The sequence below is a fragment of the Anas acuta genome, chromosome 3 (assembly GCF_963932015.1).
Source record: "Anas acuta chromosome 3, bAnaAcu1.1, whole genome shotgun sequence".
In the NCBI taxonomy this organism is placed as follows: Eukaryota; Metazoa; Chordata; class Aves; order Anseriformes; family Anatidae; genus Anas; species Anas acuta.
The window spans coordinates 75,748,196-75,768,594 of NC_088981.1; the positions used below are offsets into that span (position 1 = coordinate 75,748,196).

General features: G+C 37.6%; 1 protein-coding gene across 6 annotated transcripts in view; it reads left to right on the top strand.

Moving 5' to 3' along the window:
- Positions 1-20,399, top strand: part of USP45 (ubiquitin specific peptidase 45) — a 53,956-nt gene extending 33,557 nt beyond the window's left edge. For 2 of the 6 annotated variants that reach the window (XM_068677855.1, XM_068677857.1), the window contains exons 9-18: positions 3,596-3,683; positions 7,494-7,575; positions 8,547-8,638; positions 10,759-10,815; positions 11,728-11,871; positions 15,097-15,760; positions 16,844-16,941; positions 17,344-17,430; positions 17,885-18,038; positions 19,248-20,399. In XM_068677855.1, coding sequence (XP_068533956.1) covers positions 3,596-3,683; positions 7,494-7,575; positions 8,547-8,638; positions 10,759-10,815; positions 11,728-11,871; positions 15,097-15,760; positions 16,844-16,941; positions 17,344-17,430; positions 17,885-18,038; positions 19,248-19,381 — 1,600 coding nt within the window. In that variant the 3' untranslated portion in view covers positions 19,382-20,399. Of the gene's footprint in view, positions 1-3,595; positions 3,684-7,493; positions 7,576-8,546; positions 8,639-9,888; positions 10,023-10,758; positions 10,816-11,727; positions 11,872-15,096; positions 15,761-16,843; positions 16,942-17,343; positions 17,431-17,884; positions 18,039-19,247 lie in introns of those variants that run through there. The other 4 variants (XM_068677858.1, XR_011095182.1, XR_011095183.1 and 1 more) reach the window with 4 other exon arrangements.

Here is a 20,399-nt window from a genome sequence, read left to right on the forward strand (position 1 = left end):
TCCAGAGAGGGGTTCAAAACAGACCTTGTATCACCCACATGCATGGCACGTGGCCTGGGGCTGCCGTGCTTCTGGCTTGACACCTTGCCCAGCTTTAAGATTCGCTATTGTAGGCACGTTGAGTGTCTGATGCCTTTTCTTACAGTAGCCTCTAATTTCTGCTATCCACGAGTGCCAATTTCCAAAGCAAACCTGGGTATCTGTAGTGTATGAGTAGGAAAGAAACCTCATCTGCAGGAATCCCAGAACAGCTCAAGAGCACGGCTGGGCAAGAAGGATTATCGCATGTTGAGAAAATACTGATACATATTTACAGCTCAGTGCACTGGTTAGTCAGAGCGGGCAATCTGTGGCTGAAAATGAAAACTGGCTCAAGATGCACTTAATAAAATTGAATAACCGAGCGAGTGGTTGGTTTTTCTGGCTGCTCTGCCAGTTTGATAAAATTCCCGTTTGAGCCCTGCACAGCCAGTTGTCTCCTGTGCTAGATTTTGGAAGGTTTTTAGCACATGGCTAAGCCTGCATGTTTGCTTCTTACTGTGTAACGGGAGGCACAGCTGCCATTTGGTGGCATTGCTGGAAATAAACAAAAGAGCCCTTTCGGATCCCAATTTAGATGAGTTGGTCCAAGATGTTAATTAAAGGTCAAAGGAGTAACTTGTCTGTAAAAACACAGGCATGGTTTGGCCAGTAAGTTATAGTTAATGTAAATAAGAGTATGTTAATAGTGAATATTTACAGAGTCTTCATTTGGGTTTATAGGAAGCCAAAGATCCAAATTGCTAACAGAAGCCTTCTGTCTGTTATCTTAGTAAGGACAACACCTTAAGTATCTGTCCACATACTCATAGGCATGTAATTTTTACATAATCCATACCTGCAGAATATGATAGTTACAGGGTATTTAAAGCAGTGCAAAAGGAATCAGCACTTTTGAGTAACAGTAACTACTGCTTTACAGATGCAACATCAACCCGGTGCAGTTGACTAAAACATTGCTGGTATAAGTGGTAGCACAGTCTGAAACAGATGCTTTTCCTCTTCTGGCTTACGAGGGCCATGTGGATGCTGCTGGTGGTCTTTTTTACAGGAACTGCCTTTTCTGCAGAGTTTTCAATTTCCATTTGTCCAGCATTGTGAAGTGTAACAGCAAATAACCAGCAAGCGCTAACCAGCAAGTGCCAGTGTGCCTTCTGCATCCTTGGGCTGACTTGCAAGCTGGCTGGCCTCTAGGTGCTGGTGCCAGGCACCATAAAGGAGGACAAGCTGCTCAAAGGACAATGGAGAGTGAGAGGACAATGGCAACACCAGATGTGTGTTTCCCAGGACATGTAAATCCTTTCCCTCAAGACTCCTAGTTTCTAGAGATGAAGAGTGTGGAAGCATGCTGACTTCTTTTTTTTTTTTTTTTTAAGAAGCTGTCACGGTCTTTCATGATTTCTCTTTCTGTTTAACCTGACTAGTAAGTATATATTATTCTAGAAGGTGGGCTTATTATCTTGGTGTTTCAGACAGTCGTTCAGTATCAGACATTCAAAAGGTGGTGGCATTATTATTTATGCAAAAGCAGTTTCTTTTTCAGTTGCAACTCAAATGCTTTTTAGCTTGTGGGCATCTCAAAAATAAAACCAAAAAATCCTCGCTTTGTTCAACTTCATTGTAAAAAGGAGGGCTGTAGCACAGTTACACAAGAAGTGCTTGTCACTCACCCTACAAACAAAATCACAGGACAGCTGGAGAGCTGTAGCCTCGCAACTTTCTCCTGCAGGCCCCTGCACATGCTCAGCCTGAGATGCTGCTTGCTGCTGTTTTGGGGCTGGCCACAGGGAGCTGCCCTGCAGGAACCCATCCTGGTGGGCTTGGGGCTGGCGTATGTGCCATCCATGCTTACAGGTCCAGCTCAGAAATGAAGCTTTAAAGGATTTTACCCATGGTCATGAAGTTCTGGTGGAATGGACCCTGTTATCCCACGTTTTCTAAACTAGCTTGAGGAAAAAGAGCTTGCTATCACAATGCTCTTTTTAATGATGACTCTTCAGATTAATAAACTCCTGGCGATAAGGAAATATAGCAATATTAAATCACAGTAACAGTGTGGATTTTTTATGATCTTCCATGGTGTATACAGATAACTTGTTTGCTGCACTCAGGAATTGCAATAAAAAGCTAAAATTTATTATGTTTTTTATTCAGTGTGCAGTGGGAGCAAAATACTTTATACACTTGGTTGTTAGGATGGCTGAGTAAGGAGGGTTCCTTTGAATTAGTGTAGAAGATGTGAAATTTGAACCTGTCATCTCTTTTTTTTTTCCTCACTCTCAAAACCAGTTGGGTATAAGATTGCCTTAAGCAGCTTTGGGGAAAAAAAAATGAGATATGTGATTTATGACCTGCTTTTGCAGACCTGATAGTTTTTGGAATCTGTATTCAAATTCATTGTGTCAGTCAAAACATTTGAAGAGATTGTGCCATCGGATTCAGGCTCTTTCTGTTCTAGGTATGAAGCAGTGTTTTGCTTCCTCTTAGTAACACTGTATGGTTTAAAATCAGTTTCAGACGTGACATTTGACGTTCTGCAGTTTGTTAGACTGTAGAACAGAAATTTGAATGCGTGTGTGATTTGAATGTAGTGTGACAGGTGGATGTGATTCATGATGTAGAAAGGTCCTTTTAAAACTTCTGTGAAGTAAGCGTAACTCTTACCTGATGATATGAGTGATTAACTCTGCCTACCAAGAAAACCCACCCCAAACCCTGTCTTTTCTCATTATAAATACTTGTGGAATGGAAATTTGTTCTTTATTTATCTCCAAAATCTGTAACATGAATTGCATAAATTTAGTATAAATAAAAACATAATAGAATACAACAAAAATTTCAGATATCAAGATATGATAGTTTTACAATTTTCTCCTAGGTTTTCTTAGTACCATTTAAAATTCAAATATTCTGTAATGGTAGTTATTTTAATGTTTAGCATCCTAGTCATTACGTGTTCATTCAGTTCAGTAAGCTGCAGATTAATAGAATAATTGACTATGGAGCTGTTCTGAGGAGATGCCCATATATACTTTGTTTAAGTTAAGATATTCGGATTCTGACCTGCAGTTTTTGTTTGCTTTGATGCACAGCCTCGTGACTTCCCTTCCATTTCACAGTAATCTTTTTTTCCAATTCAGATTATTGTGCTGCTTCTGTTCTATGGTATACAGATTGTTTCATGTACATCTGAGATTTCTTCTCAGTAGAGAGAAGGGTGGAATATCTGGAGAGGTTAAGCACTTTGAAAACCTTACTCTTTCCTCTGTGAGACTATTCGGTGATGCAGAAGTACTGGTATTGTGTCAGCAAAGTGCCACACACTAGTGTGGGTGAAACTGTACTGGCAAGGCAGTGTTTAAGTCGAGCCATTACTAAGAGGGGCAAAATGCTTTAACCCAGGTTAAAGTGCAGCCTTGGTGTCATTGCAACCACACCAGGAGTTTCCTAAAGCCTTGTAGGGATTGCACCTATTTGTACCCCAGCATGCAATAAGAGTCTAATGTAGACAATATCTCCCAATGTAAATTTAAATTCCTTACTGCTTCTTTCACAGGGCTCCTCGATTTAAGGGTTTCCAGCAACAGGACAGCCAGGAGCTTCTACACTATTTGCTGGATGCAATGAGGATTGAAGAGACAAAGGTAACACCTGTGTGTGTGTCTTTAATTTAAAGAACTTGACTGTATGGTAAACTAATAGCCATTACTACACTAGTAAACACTTCGTTTCCAGTGGTCTTCATGTTTCCAGTGTATTAAAGATGTCCTTAATAGAGTAAGAGCGGCTATTTCGTTATCTTGACGAAAATAATGATGTTTTAGTAAGATGATATACTAGTGTTCATTTTGATGTCTTAAAATGGTTGACTGAAATAAAAGTTTCAGGGAGCAGTAGAAAGAGTGTGGTAAGTAGATCCTGATAACTTTAGAAGTCTGTATTGTTTACATTATATAAATAAATAAATAATTAATTAATTAAAAAAAAAAAAAACAAACACAACCAAAGGGACAAAAAAGCTCCTTTTGAGGATTCAGGAACATAGGAAGAGATCCTCTGATCTGGTTGACAGAATGCATTTTAGGATAAAGTTTGGGGATAGAAATTAGCAGCACATACCTGCCTGCCCACAATTTTCATTGGAACCTATTTCAGTAAAAAAATAATTGGACAAAAATAAAATCTGGCAAAGTTTCTTATAATCTCTTGAAGGTTTGAAGAACTGTTTGCTTTATAAATAAGGTGCTGCATTATTTAAAATGATTATTTATAATTTACAGCTAAGAAGGCAAAGTGTATAACCAGTTATATAAAAAATGTCCCTGTGTGTTTTTTTCCGTGCTGCTGTCCCTTTATCGTTTCTGCCTCCTGCGTTGCTGAATACAAGAAAGTGGTTTTTTGCTTGCTTGAACTATTTTGACTATATCAGATTTCATCTGCCTGACTTAGTCTTGGAGCCTTCTTTTCAGATGATGTTTTGGTACATAGTCTTTTCTGGGTCTAGGCAAAAGGAGGCCCTTAAACATCGCACTGACCAGCGTTCTTCCTCTTCCGTCTCATTTAATAACATGGTGCATGTAATGATCCTAAACTGAGCTCTTTTGGAAACAAGTTATAAGCTGTATCCGAGCCCAGTTCGTGGCATCAGAGTAGCACTGCCTGAATCCCCATCCTAGCAGAGTATTAGTAGAGGTTGGTCTTGTCTGCAGTGTATTTAATCATAAACAGAACTAACTACAGAGAAAGAGCTAAACCTTGGCACTGCCTCGCTTACGAGACTGCCTGTCAAACTGGGCATGGCACAGAAGCAGGTGCCTGCTGCTGCTTTCTCGTTGCAGTACAAGCAGTTGTCGTGTTTTTTACAGGAGAGGGAAACTTGATTTTGTTGTTTGTTCATTTTCATGCAATAAAAGGTGGAAACTGTATTTGCTTCACAACGGAGGATTCACCAAAAGCAGAGTCATTGCAACTAAGCTTCTCTAGTGACTGGCTGCTCATTCCCCTCCAGTCAATCTCCTGTTTCATCAGTGAACGTGCCATCATTACGATAACCTGCATTTTCATTTGTCTTTTGAATCATTTTATTAGAGAGCAGGACAGCTACTGAAGCTGCCATAAAAGAGTAATGGAACACGTTGAGAATTGAAATTGTGTTTTAGGCAGCAGGGTATTCCTGCCACCCCCACCACTGGGCAAGCAAAGGTTGGTTCCACCCTTTGGTGCAATTTCACCCCTGTTTGCCCATAATGGTGCATTACCACAAACACTGACTTCATCACCTCAGGCTGCTCGGCGAGGGTCACGACTAGTAAAAGCTCTGTCTTTTTTTTTTTTTTTTCCTTTTAATTCTGTTTCTCGGGTCTGTAGATGGTGTGACAAACGGAGAGTGTCAGGCCCATGGTCCATTCAGCACTGCCAGCCGTGCCAGGCAGGCAGGAGCAGAGCAGGAGCAGGAGCAGCTTTGTCTGCCCTGGGAACGCCGCAGCTGTGAGCTGCACGCCTGCTGCCTGGCCCCGCCGCCCTCTGGGCTGCAGCCGAGGAGAGCTCCCGGCAGGATGTCTGCCACCAGAATCCTTTAGAAAGGATTACAGCCCCTAACATCTCTCCTTCGTGCCGCTTTGAAACTTGGCGCCCCGAAGCAGGCACGCGTGGGTGACAGCCGTGCTCGAAGTACCCGCTTTGTCCTCCACCTGCCAGAGGTCTCCTGGATGGCTCTGTGCCAGGCCGGTACCCCCACTGCGTCCATTTCTCCAAACTGTGAGAGTTTTGGTGAGAAATTCATATAACATAAAGCATGACACGAGTGATAACAAGTTGCATAACTCACACAAGTCGCACTCCACCTTTGCCCTTGGTGCCTGTTTTCGTGTCTTAGCAAACAGCTTTCCGAAAGCAGTGTTCAACTTTTTCCCGTCCCCATTAAAAGCGTTCGAAAGGGGGGTATGTACACAAGTGGGTTTTTAAGATAAAAGGCTGTCGATACGACAATAAAACCGGCGTACTGTCTGCTGGATCCAGCAATGTGGGCCGGAGATTGTTTCACACCAGGGCCCGCCGTAGCTGAACCCTGCTGCTAATTGATTAATGTCTGCTGCCATTGTCGGCAGCACCCTGCCCATTCAAAGACTATGTCTTTCTTTGACCTAAATAAATGGTTCAACGCGCTAATCCCAACAAAAGGCTTGCTTATGGCCCTAAACCCATTTATGGTGTTCAACTTCATGAATTACCTATTGATTAGTCCTTTTAGTATATTGTTGGCTTTAAGATGAACAAAGCCGAGCTCAGGGCAGTGGGAGTTAATTCACAAGCCAGGTCACATACTCATAAGGTAGGAGTGTTACTTAGCCTGATGAGTGCCTGAACTAGAAACCAAACCTCCGGAGCTGCCTGTCATCATCAACACTTCAGTAATCGATGGCTTGAAAGTGCACTTCGCTGTCTGCAAACAAAAGTTGCCATTTTTTTCTACTGGTACCCAGGTTAAGGGTTACTTGCACAATGTTTGGTATCGCCCTTTGTTCCTAGAAGGGTACCTTGCTCTAACTGTGACTTCAGTATCACATTTCGTTGTATCATTTGCACACCATCAAGTTTCTGGACTAGAGAGCAGGTACATTTGCCAGGAGAAAAGAAAACCCAGGTCAGGCATCCTGCAGTGTTCTCTGGTGATGGGTCTCGTACAATCCTCTGCTTCCCTCTTCACAGTCTATCACAGGATGGGCTGAGGTACATTTTGTACCAGCAGGTGCAATTGTGTTACCAGCATATTTATCCAAATAACTCATAAGAATACCTCATTATCCCAGTTGCAACTGAGCAACCGCAGTTTTGAGGTGCAACTACAGCGCATGTGCATGAATTCATTCTTCTGATTCTTCTTTCAAAAATGCAACTGTTCGGATTCTGGGGGCAAATGCGGGTTAAGCTTACATGGATTCATGAAAAGCTTGTAAATCTCTTCTAAGGTTTTCTGACATTTGAAATGTACAATGATAGAAAATGAGCAGAAGTAATAAAAACACGGGATTAGTATAGCTATTGAAGTCTGTCTATTGAAAGATACTTAGCTGCCTTCAAGTATTTTGTATCCCAGTCAGTCAGTAATAGACCATTTTTCTGTTAGCATGTTGTTGTTGTTGTTTTTTTTCCTAACTGTGGAAGAAATGAAAAGCATTTGTTGGCAGAAGATCTCATCATTTGTTGATAACCTCTCCAATGCTCTGCGCAACTGCTCCCTCTTTACAGGGAGGAAATTTTGGGATGGTTACTTACTAAAGTTAAGGTTGTGTTGCTTTGACAGTGTTAACGAATGACGACAGTAGATTTAAAATGTTAAAATTATGCTTCTTTTGTGGAAATAGGAATGGAGAAAATCTAACTGTATAATAATATTTTTTAGAATATTTGCACTTAAAATACTTCCTAATAATTATTATTTTTTAATATTATAGCGTATACAAACCGGTATCTTAAAAGCTTTTAATAATCCAACAACTAAGACAGCAGATGAAGAAACTAGAAGAAAAGTCAAAGGTATGCAATGCTTTATTGAATCAGTTTATAAAATGCACGCATTTTTAAATACCATTTTCTTCAAAATTGACTATTGCAAACAGCAATCCCAAGGTATTGTAGTGTTAAAATATTTTTAATATGTATTATTCTAGTGCCACCTAGTGCATATCTAAAGTATAGAGAGTTTATTATGTACTAGCTTTATATCCAGAATAAAGGCTTCCACTGCATTAATAATGCCTTTTGTAATGCTACATAGAATTTAATTTTGTTTTCTAAAATAGTCTGCTGAATATTTGGGTTTGTTACATAGCCACAGTTATTGTAGCACTCAGAGCTGTCACTTTCCATAAGCAAAAATGATTTCTGTCAGCTGACTGATACTATGAACACTCTAAATATGATTACAAAGCCAAAATTGGAAGCTGTTCAAAAGAATGCTTGGGTTTCTTTTTTTTCACAAAACAATAGGTTTAAAATTATTTTTTTCTTCTGTGTATATGTAAAAAGCTATTTTTTTTTGCTTTAATTAAAGTCTAAATACTGATTAACTTTCCTAAATCTGCAACAGTTAAGACATAGAACAGGCTTTTTGTTTTCTGTTTATTTAGTTAGTTTTATATGTTTTTTATTATTTAGTTTTGAAGACTATATATATATATATATATATATATATATATATATATATATATACTATGCGTTAAAAAAAAAACAACAGATTTTATTTAAAGGCTTCTTGAGAGCTACTGTATGATTATTATGTTACTGTAGGTGGGGAAGGGAAGTATAAGGGGATTGTATAACTAAATAACTGAGATGTTTTAAAATGTTGGAATATAGTATGTGATATATTAGTTACCATGTTGTGTTCAACATGTTTTGAATAAGTATAAAAATTGTTTTCACAATAAATCTTAGAATTTTGTTGTACTTATAGTGTGGCATGGATCTGTTATTTTTCACATTTAAAAAAGGCAATGTTTTTTCAGCATATGGAAGAGAGGGTGTGAAGATGAACTTCATAGATAGGATCTTTGTTGGTGAATTGACTAGCACTGTCATGTGTGAGGAATGTGAAAATGTAGGTATTTTGGAATTTGGTTTGATGTGGAATAGATCACATACGGGTTTGATTACATTGTCTTGAAAGTATAAAATTGTATTGTCAATTTTATACTTGTTTGTTTGTAAAAGCAAGGCTATTGAAAGTTTCTCATTTAAAATGACTTAACTTCTGCCTTTAAAGCATTATCCTCCATAAACGTAAGAAGAGGGGGGTCATTTGAATTTAAAACAGATTCAAATACTGGGCTTCATTTTTCATCTGATTTAGGGCTGGAGGTTCCAAATTCTTTAATCATCTGGGTTACACTTAAATTTTTATTTGATATTTCTGAAACGCCTACCTATCTTAAAATATAAATCCTCCTGCCTACTCTTCTGGGATATACCTCAAAATTGGGAATTACTTACTTTGAATTAATATGAGTGGGGAAATGCTAATTATTTTTTTATTGAAGTATTTTTGAGAATTAACGTAATATCTCTAATGAAGAGCATATTCCTTTCATAATTAATATTACTGACATTTCATCATAAATGCTTTCCATGATCCTTATCATTTTCTTTAACTTTGGAAGAGAAAAAAATCTTATTTGCATGACATTTTTAATTGAATGCTACATTTGTGTTTGGTTTAAAACATTCTATTTCATATTGTAGAGATTAAGTAAATCAATCAGAGTACTTAAGCACAGTTCTGCAGTGCCAGGTAAACTTTCCTGTGTGTGATGTGCAGATTACACTTCAATGTGCTACTAGTATCAATGAAGAACTTCAGCTATATACAAAATAGATGTAGTATGTATTTTGTGTGTATCATTTATTTTTGCTGGATACTTATATTCTGCTTGCACAGGAGTCGGGACTCGCTAGCTGTAGCTGTATGAGGACAAGTTTAGCAGTTGCTTACCTTTGCCTGCATTGGCAAGGGTATTTCTGACTAGTGCTTGTTCATGCAAAGTCACTCTCTAGAGGAACCCCAGTCTGAATATCGCTCATCAGTCAGCGAGTCAACGTAGTTAAAGTAGTTTTAATCTAATTTATTGTTTTACTGGAACCTAAATTGTGCTGAGTCCCTCACACAACAGGTAAACATAAGCTTTTTGCTAAGAGGACCCTACAGTCCGTATCTAATGTTACAGGTAGAAGGTAGGGTCATAAATACAAGAGAAGGGCAAGGACAACAATGACAGTAACTGAGGGCATGACTGTGTTCAGTAATTTGCGTGCACATCATGATGTTATTTTTAAAGGCTTTGTTTTTCACAGTCTTTCCAGAGGTAAGATAAGTCAGTTTTGGAAGGAGTTTGGGAGCGGCAAGGGAGAGAGCTTAAGAAACAGGCTTGGACGGGACGTTGTAGCCATAAAGGCAGATGTGAAGTGCTGTGAGAGAATGTCTTTAGGTATGATTTACCAGATATTTCCAGTTGCAGCTTAGATTTTATATGGTTTATAGAAGGGAAAATAAAATTGTAGAACAGACAATAAGTTATTTTTTTAAATAAAAAAGCCTCTTTTCCCCAATAATTGGCTTTATTTTAACAATTACTAGTGTATGTTATGTTATAAATATTTCTAATAAAACTTTTGGCTGTAACCAATAAGCCTGATGTAATCTTTTCTGGGAGCGTCAGGCTAGACCCTGTCATCTAACTGTCATTAACCAGTTCTTGCTGCTGAACAATGTACAAGATCAAATGCCTGCATAGATATGTCCAGCATCAGGAAATGCTTAAAAATTAGTTTTTCTATACAATTCTACTGGATTTGCTGCTTCTGCTGTCCAAAAAGTTGTAATCCCTCTAGATGGCCCCCATGACTTGAAAATCTGTCTGTAGCTCTCATAAACTGAGCGCCACAGTGCTTCTAGTTTGTGCATAGATGAACGACCTTGCCCTTTCTGTTTGGGTGCTGAAATTTTGTGCAGTATTAGAAAGAAAACCAGAGCTAAATTAAAATTAAAAAAAAAAAAAAAAAAAAAGCTTGTGGGAAGTTCTTCATTGTAGTTTGATGCATCTTGAAACTAATTAGCATGTTGCATAGTTTCTGATAATAATGTGATTTAAAAAAAGGGGAGGTATGCGCTAAACTTGTATATCATTCTTTGCATTTAATATGCTTTTTTTCTTTTTCTTCAAGATTTCAACAGTAAAAGAACCTTTCATTGATCTTTCACTTCCTATAATAGAGGAGAGGGTAAGATACAGAATATATAATAGATATTGTTTCCAGTGGATTACTTTTACATACATTTAAGAAGACATTTCTGTATGTATATATGCACAGTTTTGATTTCAAGCTTAAAAATGCACGCTTATCACAGAATTGTCTAAGTTGGAAGAGACCTCCAAGATCACCCAGTCCAACCTCTGACCTAACACTAACAAGTCCCCCACTAAACCATATCACTGAGCTCTACATCTAAACATCTTCTAAAGACCTCCAGGGAAGGTGACTCAACCACTTCCCTGGGCAGCACATTCCAATGCCTAACAACCCTTTAAGTAAAGAAGTTTTTCCTAATGTACTTATGTACTCTCATACTGTCCATTTGTTGTATGGCTTTTGTATATGTATTTATATACATGTATACAGATAGAGACATATGATTCTATGATTCTTATGTCATACATGCATATATTTTTCAATTAGGCCAAACTTAGAACAGATGACTTAGTTATTTACAGCATATGTAGGTCTGACATTAGTTTAATTTAATAGTGCTTTTAGCATATAGATTGTTCATAAAATTATTTTTGAAGGTCCAAAAAGTTAGATTCTAGCTTATTGGTTTGCTTCTAAGGAACTGAAATGTACCTAAGGGATAAGTCAGTGTGAAAATAGACTTTAAATTTATTTATACTTTATTTATAAGGGGATGGATTGGGAGTGGTTCTTCCCTTACCCTGCCTGTGTTCACATACCTTTAAGGGAGAGAATTAATTTTACTATTTAATCCTGTATGAAATGTACTTGCCTTCAAATACCACTTTTGCTCATAATAACGTAGGTTACTATTTCTAAAGCCTGTGTTCATGTTTCCCGTTTGTTGCAAGGGAATAAAAAATTGACATATATCCTTTCTTAATTTCCTGTCTAATTTCTAAGGTTGCAAAACCCGTGCCTTTGGGAAGAACAAGTAAAGGTAAAAGTGTACAAGAAGCAGATCTGGGTCAGTGTAACTGTTCTTCCATCAGTACACTGAATAATCAGCCTAAAATTGTCAAGAAACACACCCTAACAAAAGATAAGGTAAGAACCTAAATACCCTCGCTAGTCAGTCATCTTGAGTTTATTCTGAAGTTTCAAGGGTTACAGGGTGCGAATACTGACAGTTATAAATGTTCTTTTTAAATATATATGTATAACTAACAGATGAGCTTTAAAATATTCAGATCATTATTAGAAGCGTGACAAATGATGGCCTTTGTGAACCATTCAGTTTTCAATTATGGGGTTTCATTTGTAAGGGAAAAAAATATGCAGGTTAATTTCAATTCACGTTAATTCAGATTTTCTTTCCGGCTTTTCGTTTATTGTGTCATTAGTGTTTTTTTTTCCTGGCTGCAATCACATGAATCGTAATGCTGGCCAAGAGAGCAGGCAGGTCTGCATTAGTGCCGTCGGAGGGATTAGCTGACAGTGGGCACAACAAAAATAGTACCGGCAGCGGAGACTCGTGGAGGCTGGGAGTGTGATTTCTGTGAAGCACTTGGCCTTCAGTAACCCCAGGGTTGGGGAGGTCAGCCCGGCCAGCATCCAGTGCAGCCTCCTAACACAGTCCTTCCTGAGGGCAGCAAAATATGCCAACCTAACAGAATGATCTGTGTAGTTCATGGATTCAAAGAAATCTGTAACGAGTATTGTGCACATATATTCTTTCATTATTACTGAAAGAAAAGCTCTCAGTGCTTATTAATGTTCTGTTTTTTTGTTTTTTTTTAATAAGCCTTATAATCCATTTAGGATTATGTGGACAAATAGGATCTATTTTAGAAGAGAAATGGAAAATTCCAAAATAGGGTGAATAATAATACTAATACTGATGCATACAAGTGTGGTTACTGAATGGTTTTCAAAATTAAGGAGGTAAAGTATGGTGTGGATTCAATAAACTAGTCTAGACAATAGTATAAAGGAGGCAACAGCTCTGCTTTCAGTAAGAACAGGTAAAGTGATCTGCAAGGTAAGTCGTTCTAACTGGTGAGGCTTTGTGATTCTGTGCTCCCACTCCATCTTTTTGGACGTGTATTTTTTTTTTTTTTACTTTATTCTTCTTTTGAATTATTTTGTAAGATGTCTGTTGGTTCTGCAGTAAAACTTCTATCCCCAAACAAGCAATTGTTGAATTCATTTAGCACATGTTGGTATTCTGTGAGTTCTGTTAATCAATGTATAAGTTTGCTACAGAAAGTGGGATAGTCCAATAAGTAGTCCAATACAGCTAACAGAGTATCTGAACAGAGGGTGTTGTGCTTTCCTCCTAAAATGGGGACCTTCACAATTCTAAGAATTCTTTGAGTGCTGTTCGCGTAATACCCCCAAATAGTAGCAGTAACTTCACACGAGTTCCTTTACCTCTTCTCCATCTATAAAGAAATAAAACATAACTGAGATGAGAAATGGTCCTAGTTGATAAGTGTTTGGGGTTTTTAATTATTTTCAGTTGGATTTTATTCCTTTTTTGTTAAATTGTTCTCTTGCTTTTAAGCTTAAGGACTTCGATTCTGAAGGAGAATGTTTATTGTAACTTTAAGCCCTGCTTAGGAAAACATTGAGAAATGTTATTTGCCTTTTATATTGACTTCATTTGACTTAAGTTCTTCCTTAAAGCTTAAAACTGAGTAAGAGCTGAAGGTTCTTCAAGAACTGAGCCTTGGTGTATATTTAAGGAATAGTCTGGACAAAGGTCTTACATACCTGCAAGATAGGCACTTAACTGTAGTGCCAAATGTGTTGGTCCTTGTGACCTGGAGTGGGATATGAGACTTCCAAGATTTACCTTTATGTGTAACAAAGACAGAAGTCCTCTCTACTAAATGAGAATCTACTTTGCAAAGTTTTTCAACTGAAAGAGATGAAGACTAAGGAGGAAATTCTTCACTCAGAGGGTGGTGAGGCCCTGGCACAGGCTGCCCAGAGAAGCTGTGGATGCCCCATCCCTGGGGATGCTCAAGGCCAGGCTGGATGGGGCTTTGGTCAACCTGGTCTGGTGGGAGGTGTCCCTGCCTGTGGCAGGAGTTTGGAACTAGATGGTGTATAAAGGTCTCTTTCAACCCAGTCCATGATTCTAAAGATAGTAGGAAGTCCTAAACATAAAGTCATGTCTATAATTAGATGTTTGCTGCTACTTAGGCACATGACCAAGTGTGCAAAAGGTATTTCTGTCCACTTAGTTTTCCTGTTATGGAAGCAACCCATGAAAGTTACTTTCTGTAGTTTATTCTGTGTAGGCAATGATGTGTGTCTGTTGTGCTGCTCCACACCTTTTTTTTAATTTCCTTTACAGGTATTTTCTTAGTGCCAGTAAGATTTAAATTTGTGTGCCTAATATCAGAGTGAGTCCTACTTGAAGGGTGTGTGCTCTGTTGGGGACTGTAAATACTCTTCTGAGTCAGGTCCTAACACAATAAATGTGCAGAAAAAATAACAATAAACATACCAGAGTGTGATAGAACGAGAATGAGACAAGCATAGAAAGTAAATGGTTTGGAAGATGGAAACAAAAAAGTGCAGAGATCAATTGTCATAGGAGAAAAGATATAAAACTTTAATTGTTGAGGTTAATGGAAACTGCCACTGGCATCATTGGAATTTTGATCAAACTCGGATTAAAGAAACAGCAATGAGGAAGGAAAATTGCTTGTTTCTTCTGGAAAGAAGCCAAAGAAAGAAAGAACAGAATCATGGATACTTATAAATAATTTAAAGTTATGACGGCTTTAAGTATTTTTTTTAATATGTAGTAGTAGTTTTCTCTGGCAGCAACACTTTTTCTTCTAGCTATCTGTCTTCATCCACAGTAAAATATGCAAATTAACAAACCATACTGCAAGGGATGGTTAATTTAGTTCTAAAATAAGTGCCTACAAAGGGAGAAGAAGGTGCTTGTCAGCTAAGGCCTCATGGAAGGTTAGCTTAAACTTGAGAACCTTTGGGAAGCTTAAATTAGATTAAATGATACCATTTCAAATGTGCCATCCACAGCTGTCACAAAGTGAATGCAATTAGTTGGAGGAAGTATTGATCCCACAGTAAGTATAATGCTCTTAGCTGGCTGGTGAGTAGGTTTTCAATCCTATATTAGTTTAAACAGGTCTTAAGGAGATCAAGTAGCTTAAGCAGGTGAAAGATGGAGAAGATAAAGCATTAGGTTTAATTTGCTTTGAATTTTTTGTTTCAAAAGTTATGTTAGATCACAGCCCTGTTTTCTGTTTCTCCCCTGTGTTCCTAAATTAATAATGCCATCATTTACAGAATCAGTTGAACCAGGAGAGAAGGCTTGCCAGAAAAGCTTCATCTAATGAAGAAGAAAGAAGTCCTATTATCATGGAGGAAAAAAACAAAACGCGTGAGCTGGAAGGTAGCTCTGGCATGCTGTACCCCAAAGACCCAACTGCTGAATCTGCTGTGAATGGGAGCCAGACTGAGGGCAGTGAGAAGGAAGCCAGCCGCTCGGAAAGCAGCTTTGATGCAGACAGCGAAGCCTCTGAAAGTGAAAGTGCTTCTAAGCAGTCAGCTTTTAGCTCATCCAGCAACCTCTCTGCTTTGCATGTCAACCACATCAACATGAAAATGCCGCACACCAAACCAAGTGACAATAGCGATGAGGTGATTTCCAGTGCCATATCCAAACTCAGCTTCTGTGATACTATAAATGAAGATGAAAAATCAAGCCGTGGTGATTCAGGTTTATCGAATAATTCCATGTTCTCTGTAGACAAGTCTTCACTATCCCAGAACCCTCAAAATGCTTTTCAGACGCTTTCCCAGACCTATATAACTAGCTCAAAGGAATGTTCTGTTCAGTCCTGCCTTTACCAATTTACCTCTGTAGAGCTGCTAATGGGGAACAACAAGCTTTTATGTGAGAGCTGTACAGAAAGGAAACAGAAGTATCAGAAGAAAACCAACTCCACAGGTAATTTGCTGGTGTCCAAATACGGGTATGTATGAGGTTTCCTCTCAAAACCTGTGCAACCACTGATGTTTCATTGCTCCAGCATGGGCTTCCCCCTTGTGGCTGAACAGAAAATGTCTTCCCAGACAGAACTGCTTGCAAGAACTTAAAACTTCATCCTGCAAATATTAAAACATAATAGTAGATGTAATTTAGAATTTATGTTGCATCTTTTGTTTATTTCTATCCAAGATAAGTCATTTAAAGATTATCATAAACTGAATAGGCTCATCATTTGATATTAATCTTTTCTGCTGTTTATGTGTGCTTTACAATCCTGGAAACTTTGAAATAAATGCCGTAATATTCAGCTCTAGCAACCTAAGTACTTAGGGAATTCATGTAATTAAGTAGGTGAGGGGCAAAAAAAAAAAAAAGAAGACACTTCTAATGAAGAAGAGATTATTATAAATCAAAGAAGAAGTAATGATCATTTATCAGACATTGGACTGACAGGGCTGTGTAATTAATATTTTGGTTCAATGGGCACAGTGAAAAAATGGAAATAAAAAAACATTTACAATCATTAATTTTTTTTCTCCTAAAACGAAAATCCTAAGAAGTCATCTACTTGTACCTAAAAAACTATATTCTGCCTCAACTGAAATATTCTGCTTTGGGCATGTGTAAGACAAGCCAATTAATTCATTTTTTCAGGGAAAAAAAAATGCTGGTGTCCTGTTCTCTGTACTCTATAGCTAACCACGGAGCTACTTTTGGAAAGAGCCCCCCATTCAGTTCCCTCTGCACCACAGGCATATCTCCATATCTCCATATCTCAGTGCACACTCTGACCTTGCACTTCCAGCTTTTGGTCAGATTTGCACTGAATGGGTTAAAATAATGCTCAGATTTGGTATGTGATGTTTCTTGAAAGCAAGAAGAGTGAGGAAATATTTTTTGGTTACTCCATAAAATTTTCATTGGAAAACATATACAGGCACAAAGTCATTGCAACACAGATCTATTCTATCAGAAATTTTAAAAATAATTGTGTGCCTGCCCTCACCTTACAAATTATTGTTTTAATATTCATAAATACAGAAAGGAAAATGGAAGGTGTCTACACAAACGCTCGGAAACAGCTGCTGATTTCTTCAGTTCCTGCTATTCTTATTCTGCATCTGAAAAGATTCCACCAGGTAAAAGGCCCAAAGCCTCTTGTATATTCCTCTGCCATGGTGGTGGTTGAGCAACTATTTAAGTATCATTGTGCGTACTAATGTTTCCTTTTTATATGAAGGACTGGTAGAACCACTATTTATTTCTGTTGGGAAATTTGCTCGTGTTTTTTTGAATCTTTGGTAACTTCAGAATGCATTTAGTCATTCAGATGTATCCAGAGAAGGCTCTTAGGTGTCTGCCATGCTTATGGTAGCATGCACTGTATTGAAAACATAACAAAGAGTTTCAGGAAGTTACAATCTTATTCTTAGATTTGGTTTATTTTAATAGTACAGTAATACACATCAGCTTTAGAAAGCTTCCTAGTAAAGGTATTTATGTTACGCTCTTTTTTTTTCTTTTTTTTTTTTTATCTTAAGGCTGGTTTGAGTCTAAGGAAAGTGAATAGGCACGTGGATTTCCCACTGATCTTGGACTTAGCACCGTTTTGTTCTGCTTCTTGTAAGGTACGTGTTTCAAATCTGTATTTTTGTTGTATTTTCACCGTTATTGTCCTGAATGCAGGTTAAATTGGATTGATGATGATGATGATTCCTTCCTTTCCCAGAGAAATTTTAGACTGAATGCTTTCTAGTAGTGCGCTGAAATCAGAATGTTAGCTGCCTGAAAATTCCATTCATATCAATAAATAGCACTGATGTTACCTAGTACTAGTTAAGCTGTGCTGTCCTGATGGTTTTAGTGTATCTTAACTGCATTAAGGACTGCTACCGTGCTGCTTCCATGGTAACTGTATTCAATTAATAAACTCTTAAGTCTGTGATGTGTTTCACCACTGGAAATGCTGTAGATGTCTGCTTTTTTCAAAGTAACACTAATACTGTTGAAAACTAATTAAGATATCTGTAAAATTCTTTGTGAAATAATTCATCTTTATTTTCTGTGTTTCTGGCAATACAGAACGTTACAGACAGTACACGAGTGCTATACAGTCTGTATGGAATCGTGGAGCACAGTGGGTCAATGAGAGGTGGTCATTATGCTGCATATGTGAAGGTCAGGACACCCTCCAAGAAATTACTAGAGCATATTTCTACCACTAAGAATGTTCTAGGTACGTACAAGAGAACCTCCATTGTGCGTGAGTAAAACCAAAGCAACCACTGGCTACAACTTCTTTTTGTTACAAGGGTATAGAATTGTTTTAGCTCAGAATATGATATTATTTTTAGGGCCCCTCGTGTCAGTTCTTTTTCGGTTACACACAGTGCATGACCTGCTTCTGTGTAACCACACACGGCTGAGTAAACAATGGAATTTTAGTTCAGTTATTAAGCAGAGAATTGGTGGAAAGTGCTCCTCCTTTTCCTAGTCAAAATAGTACATTTACATGAATGGCACTGCCCTCTAATATATCATTATTTGTAGATTTGGCATTTGAAAATGTTCTAGCACAAAAGCTGAATCCAGAACAATTTAAATCAGATTTTCTATATTTTTGGTATCTTACCTATTTATATTTGTTAGGATTTGAAATTTTGTAATGCTTAAAAATCTGGAATACTCTGATTTAATATAAACAGCAAGAAACCTTTCCATGGAGGATAGGCATTTTTTAGTAGGGGTTCTCGTGGTATTTTGCATTCCAGTTCTTTTTAAGATGTTTTGGTCATGTAGAGTGAAATAAGTTTCTAGAATAAACTTATTTCTGTTGGTAAATGATTTGTTGGAGGCAATGTTGAGTTGTCAGAGCAAAATAAATGTATTTGCTCTTCGCCTTCCTGTAGGAACAAGAGACAAGCACACACTTGTCTATCCTGCAGTAGCACTTTGCATTTGAAGCTCATCTCCCAGGAGGACAAGTATTTTATATTACTTTTGAAACAAGTCTCCCTCAGTCCTAGACTTCCCATGCAGTAATTACTAGAACTAATAACTAGATAAGATTAGATCCTTTCAGCGTTCTCAATTTCACACTGGCCAGCTTTTGAAATGTGATTTTTTTCCTATCAGAACTGGTTGTGTGTGCTTACGTAATTTCCTGTTAGAATTCAGTAAGCTGTACTTAGGTGTCTTAGTTTTTGTTAATAAATATCAAAAAGATGATGACGGTGTACATTTATAAGTGTTGTCTTCCACCAATTTCTCTTACGGTGTTCTTGGACTTGTACTTTTCAAACTATAAATACCGGACTGCATCTAAGTCATGAGTTATTCTTGTAGATTAGAAGTGATTTTTTTGTGTGTTTTGAATCATCTTTTTATTTGTTCAATGATGGTGTGAAGGACAAGAAACATGACTTCTTTTGCTGTTGCATTTCAGGTTTAAAAGAAGCTGTGGGCACATCATCAGGACAGTGGGTGTATGTTAGTGATGCCCATGTTCAGATGGTTCCGGAATCAAGAGTACTAAATGCACAAGCATATCTGCTTTTTTATGAAAGATTGTTACTATAATTCTCAACAGTTTAAATTAGAAAAAAAAAAAATGGTTGTGGTTATTTAGTTTATCTTATTTAAAGCTGCAGTGGTAAGAGTACCTGTAAATATTGTGCCTTTATCTTATAGAGAATTTATCATATGTTGACTCCGAAGTTCAGTCAAGCTATTATAAATATCTGAATATCTGAATCTTTTGAAATATGCACTTTGCCATACACTTTAAATTCCTGGATTCATTAAAATACAGTACAGTTAGAATGTAAGATAATGTCCTATCCTAGTGAGGTCAGTGAAAAGTTTGGTTCTTGATTCTAATGAAGAAAAGCTTTCACCCATAGTTCTAGAACAGGTGAGAATAAAAATGCTGATAGTATTAAGTGCCTGGATTTGCTGCTGTACAGTAACAATATAAAGTATTTCAACTTCTTTGTGATTTAGTCCAGATCTTTCCCATCTCTGGGTTGGATGTCTGCTGTTAGGCTTTCTGCAAACAAGTACATGTCAAAGCATGTAGCTCGCAGGTGTAGTGATTGGAAAGCAGTGTTTCCAGAACAGGGTAACCACAGATGTCTCTGGGTAATGCCACAGCACACTTTCCCAGTGTATTGTTGGGAACTGATTGGGAAAATGTGACAGAGAACCCTCAGATACTCAATACCTGTTCAGCTGTCTCCAACGGGCACTGGTGTAGCCATGTACTCCTGTTTTGATGTAAATATATACTGTGGTGTACATGTATATATCCTCGGAGATAAATACATATATATATATATATATGCACACCATAAAGCCATCAATATATATTGTCATTTTGCCTACTAGGATAGGAAAGAGAATTGCAAATACTTCTGTATTTAGTAAATTTTCAAGTTCATAATTATGACACATGTACAGCATATAACAAGCTCGTGTATGAATATGTATGGAATTAAAGTGTAACTGGGTAATTCTGTTACTTTGGGTTCCAAACATGAATTTATCTGTTCCTGAATACTTTTCTCACAGGAGTAATAAACTATAAATTATTTTTGCA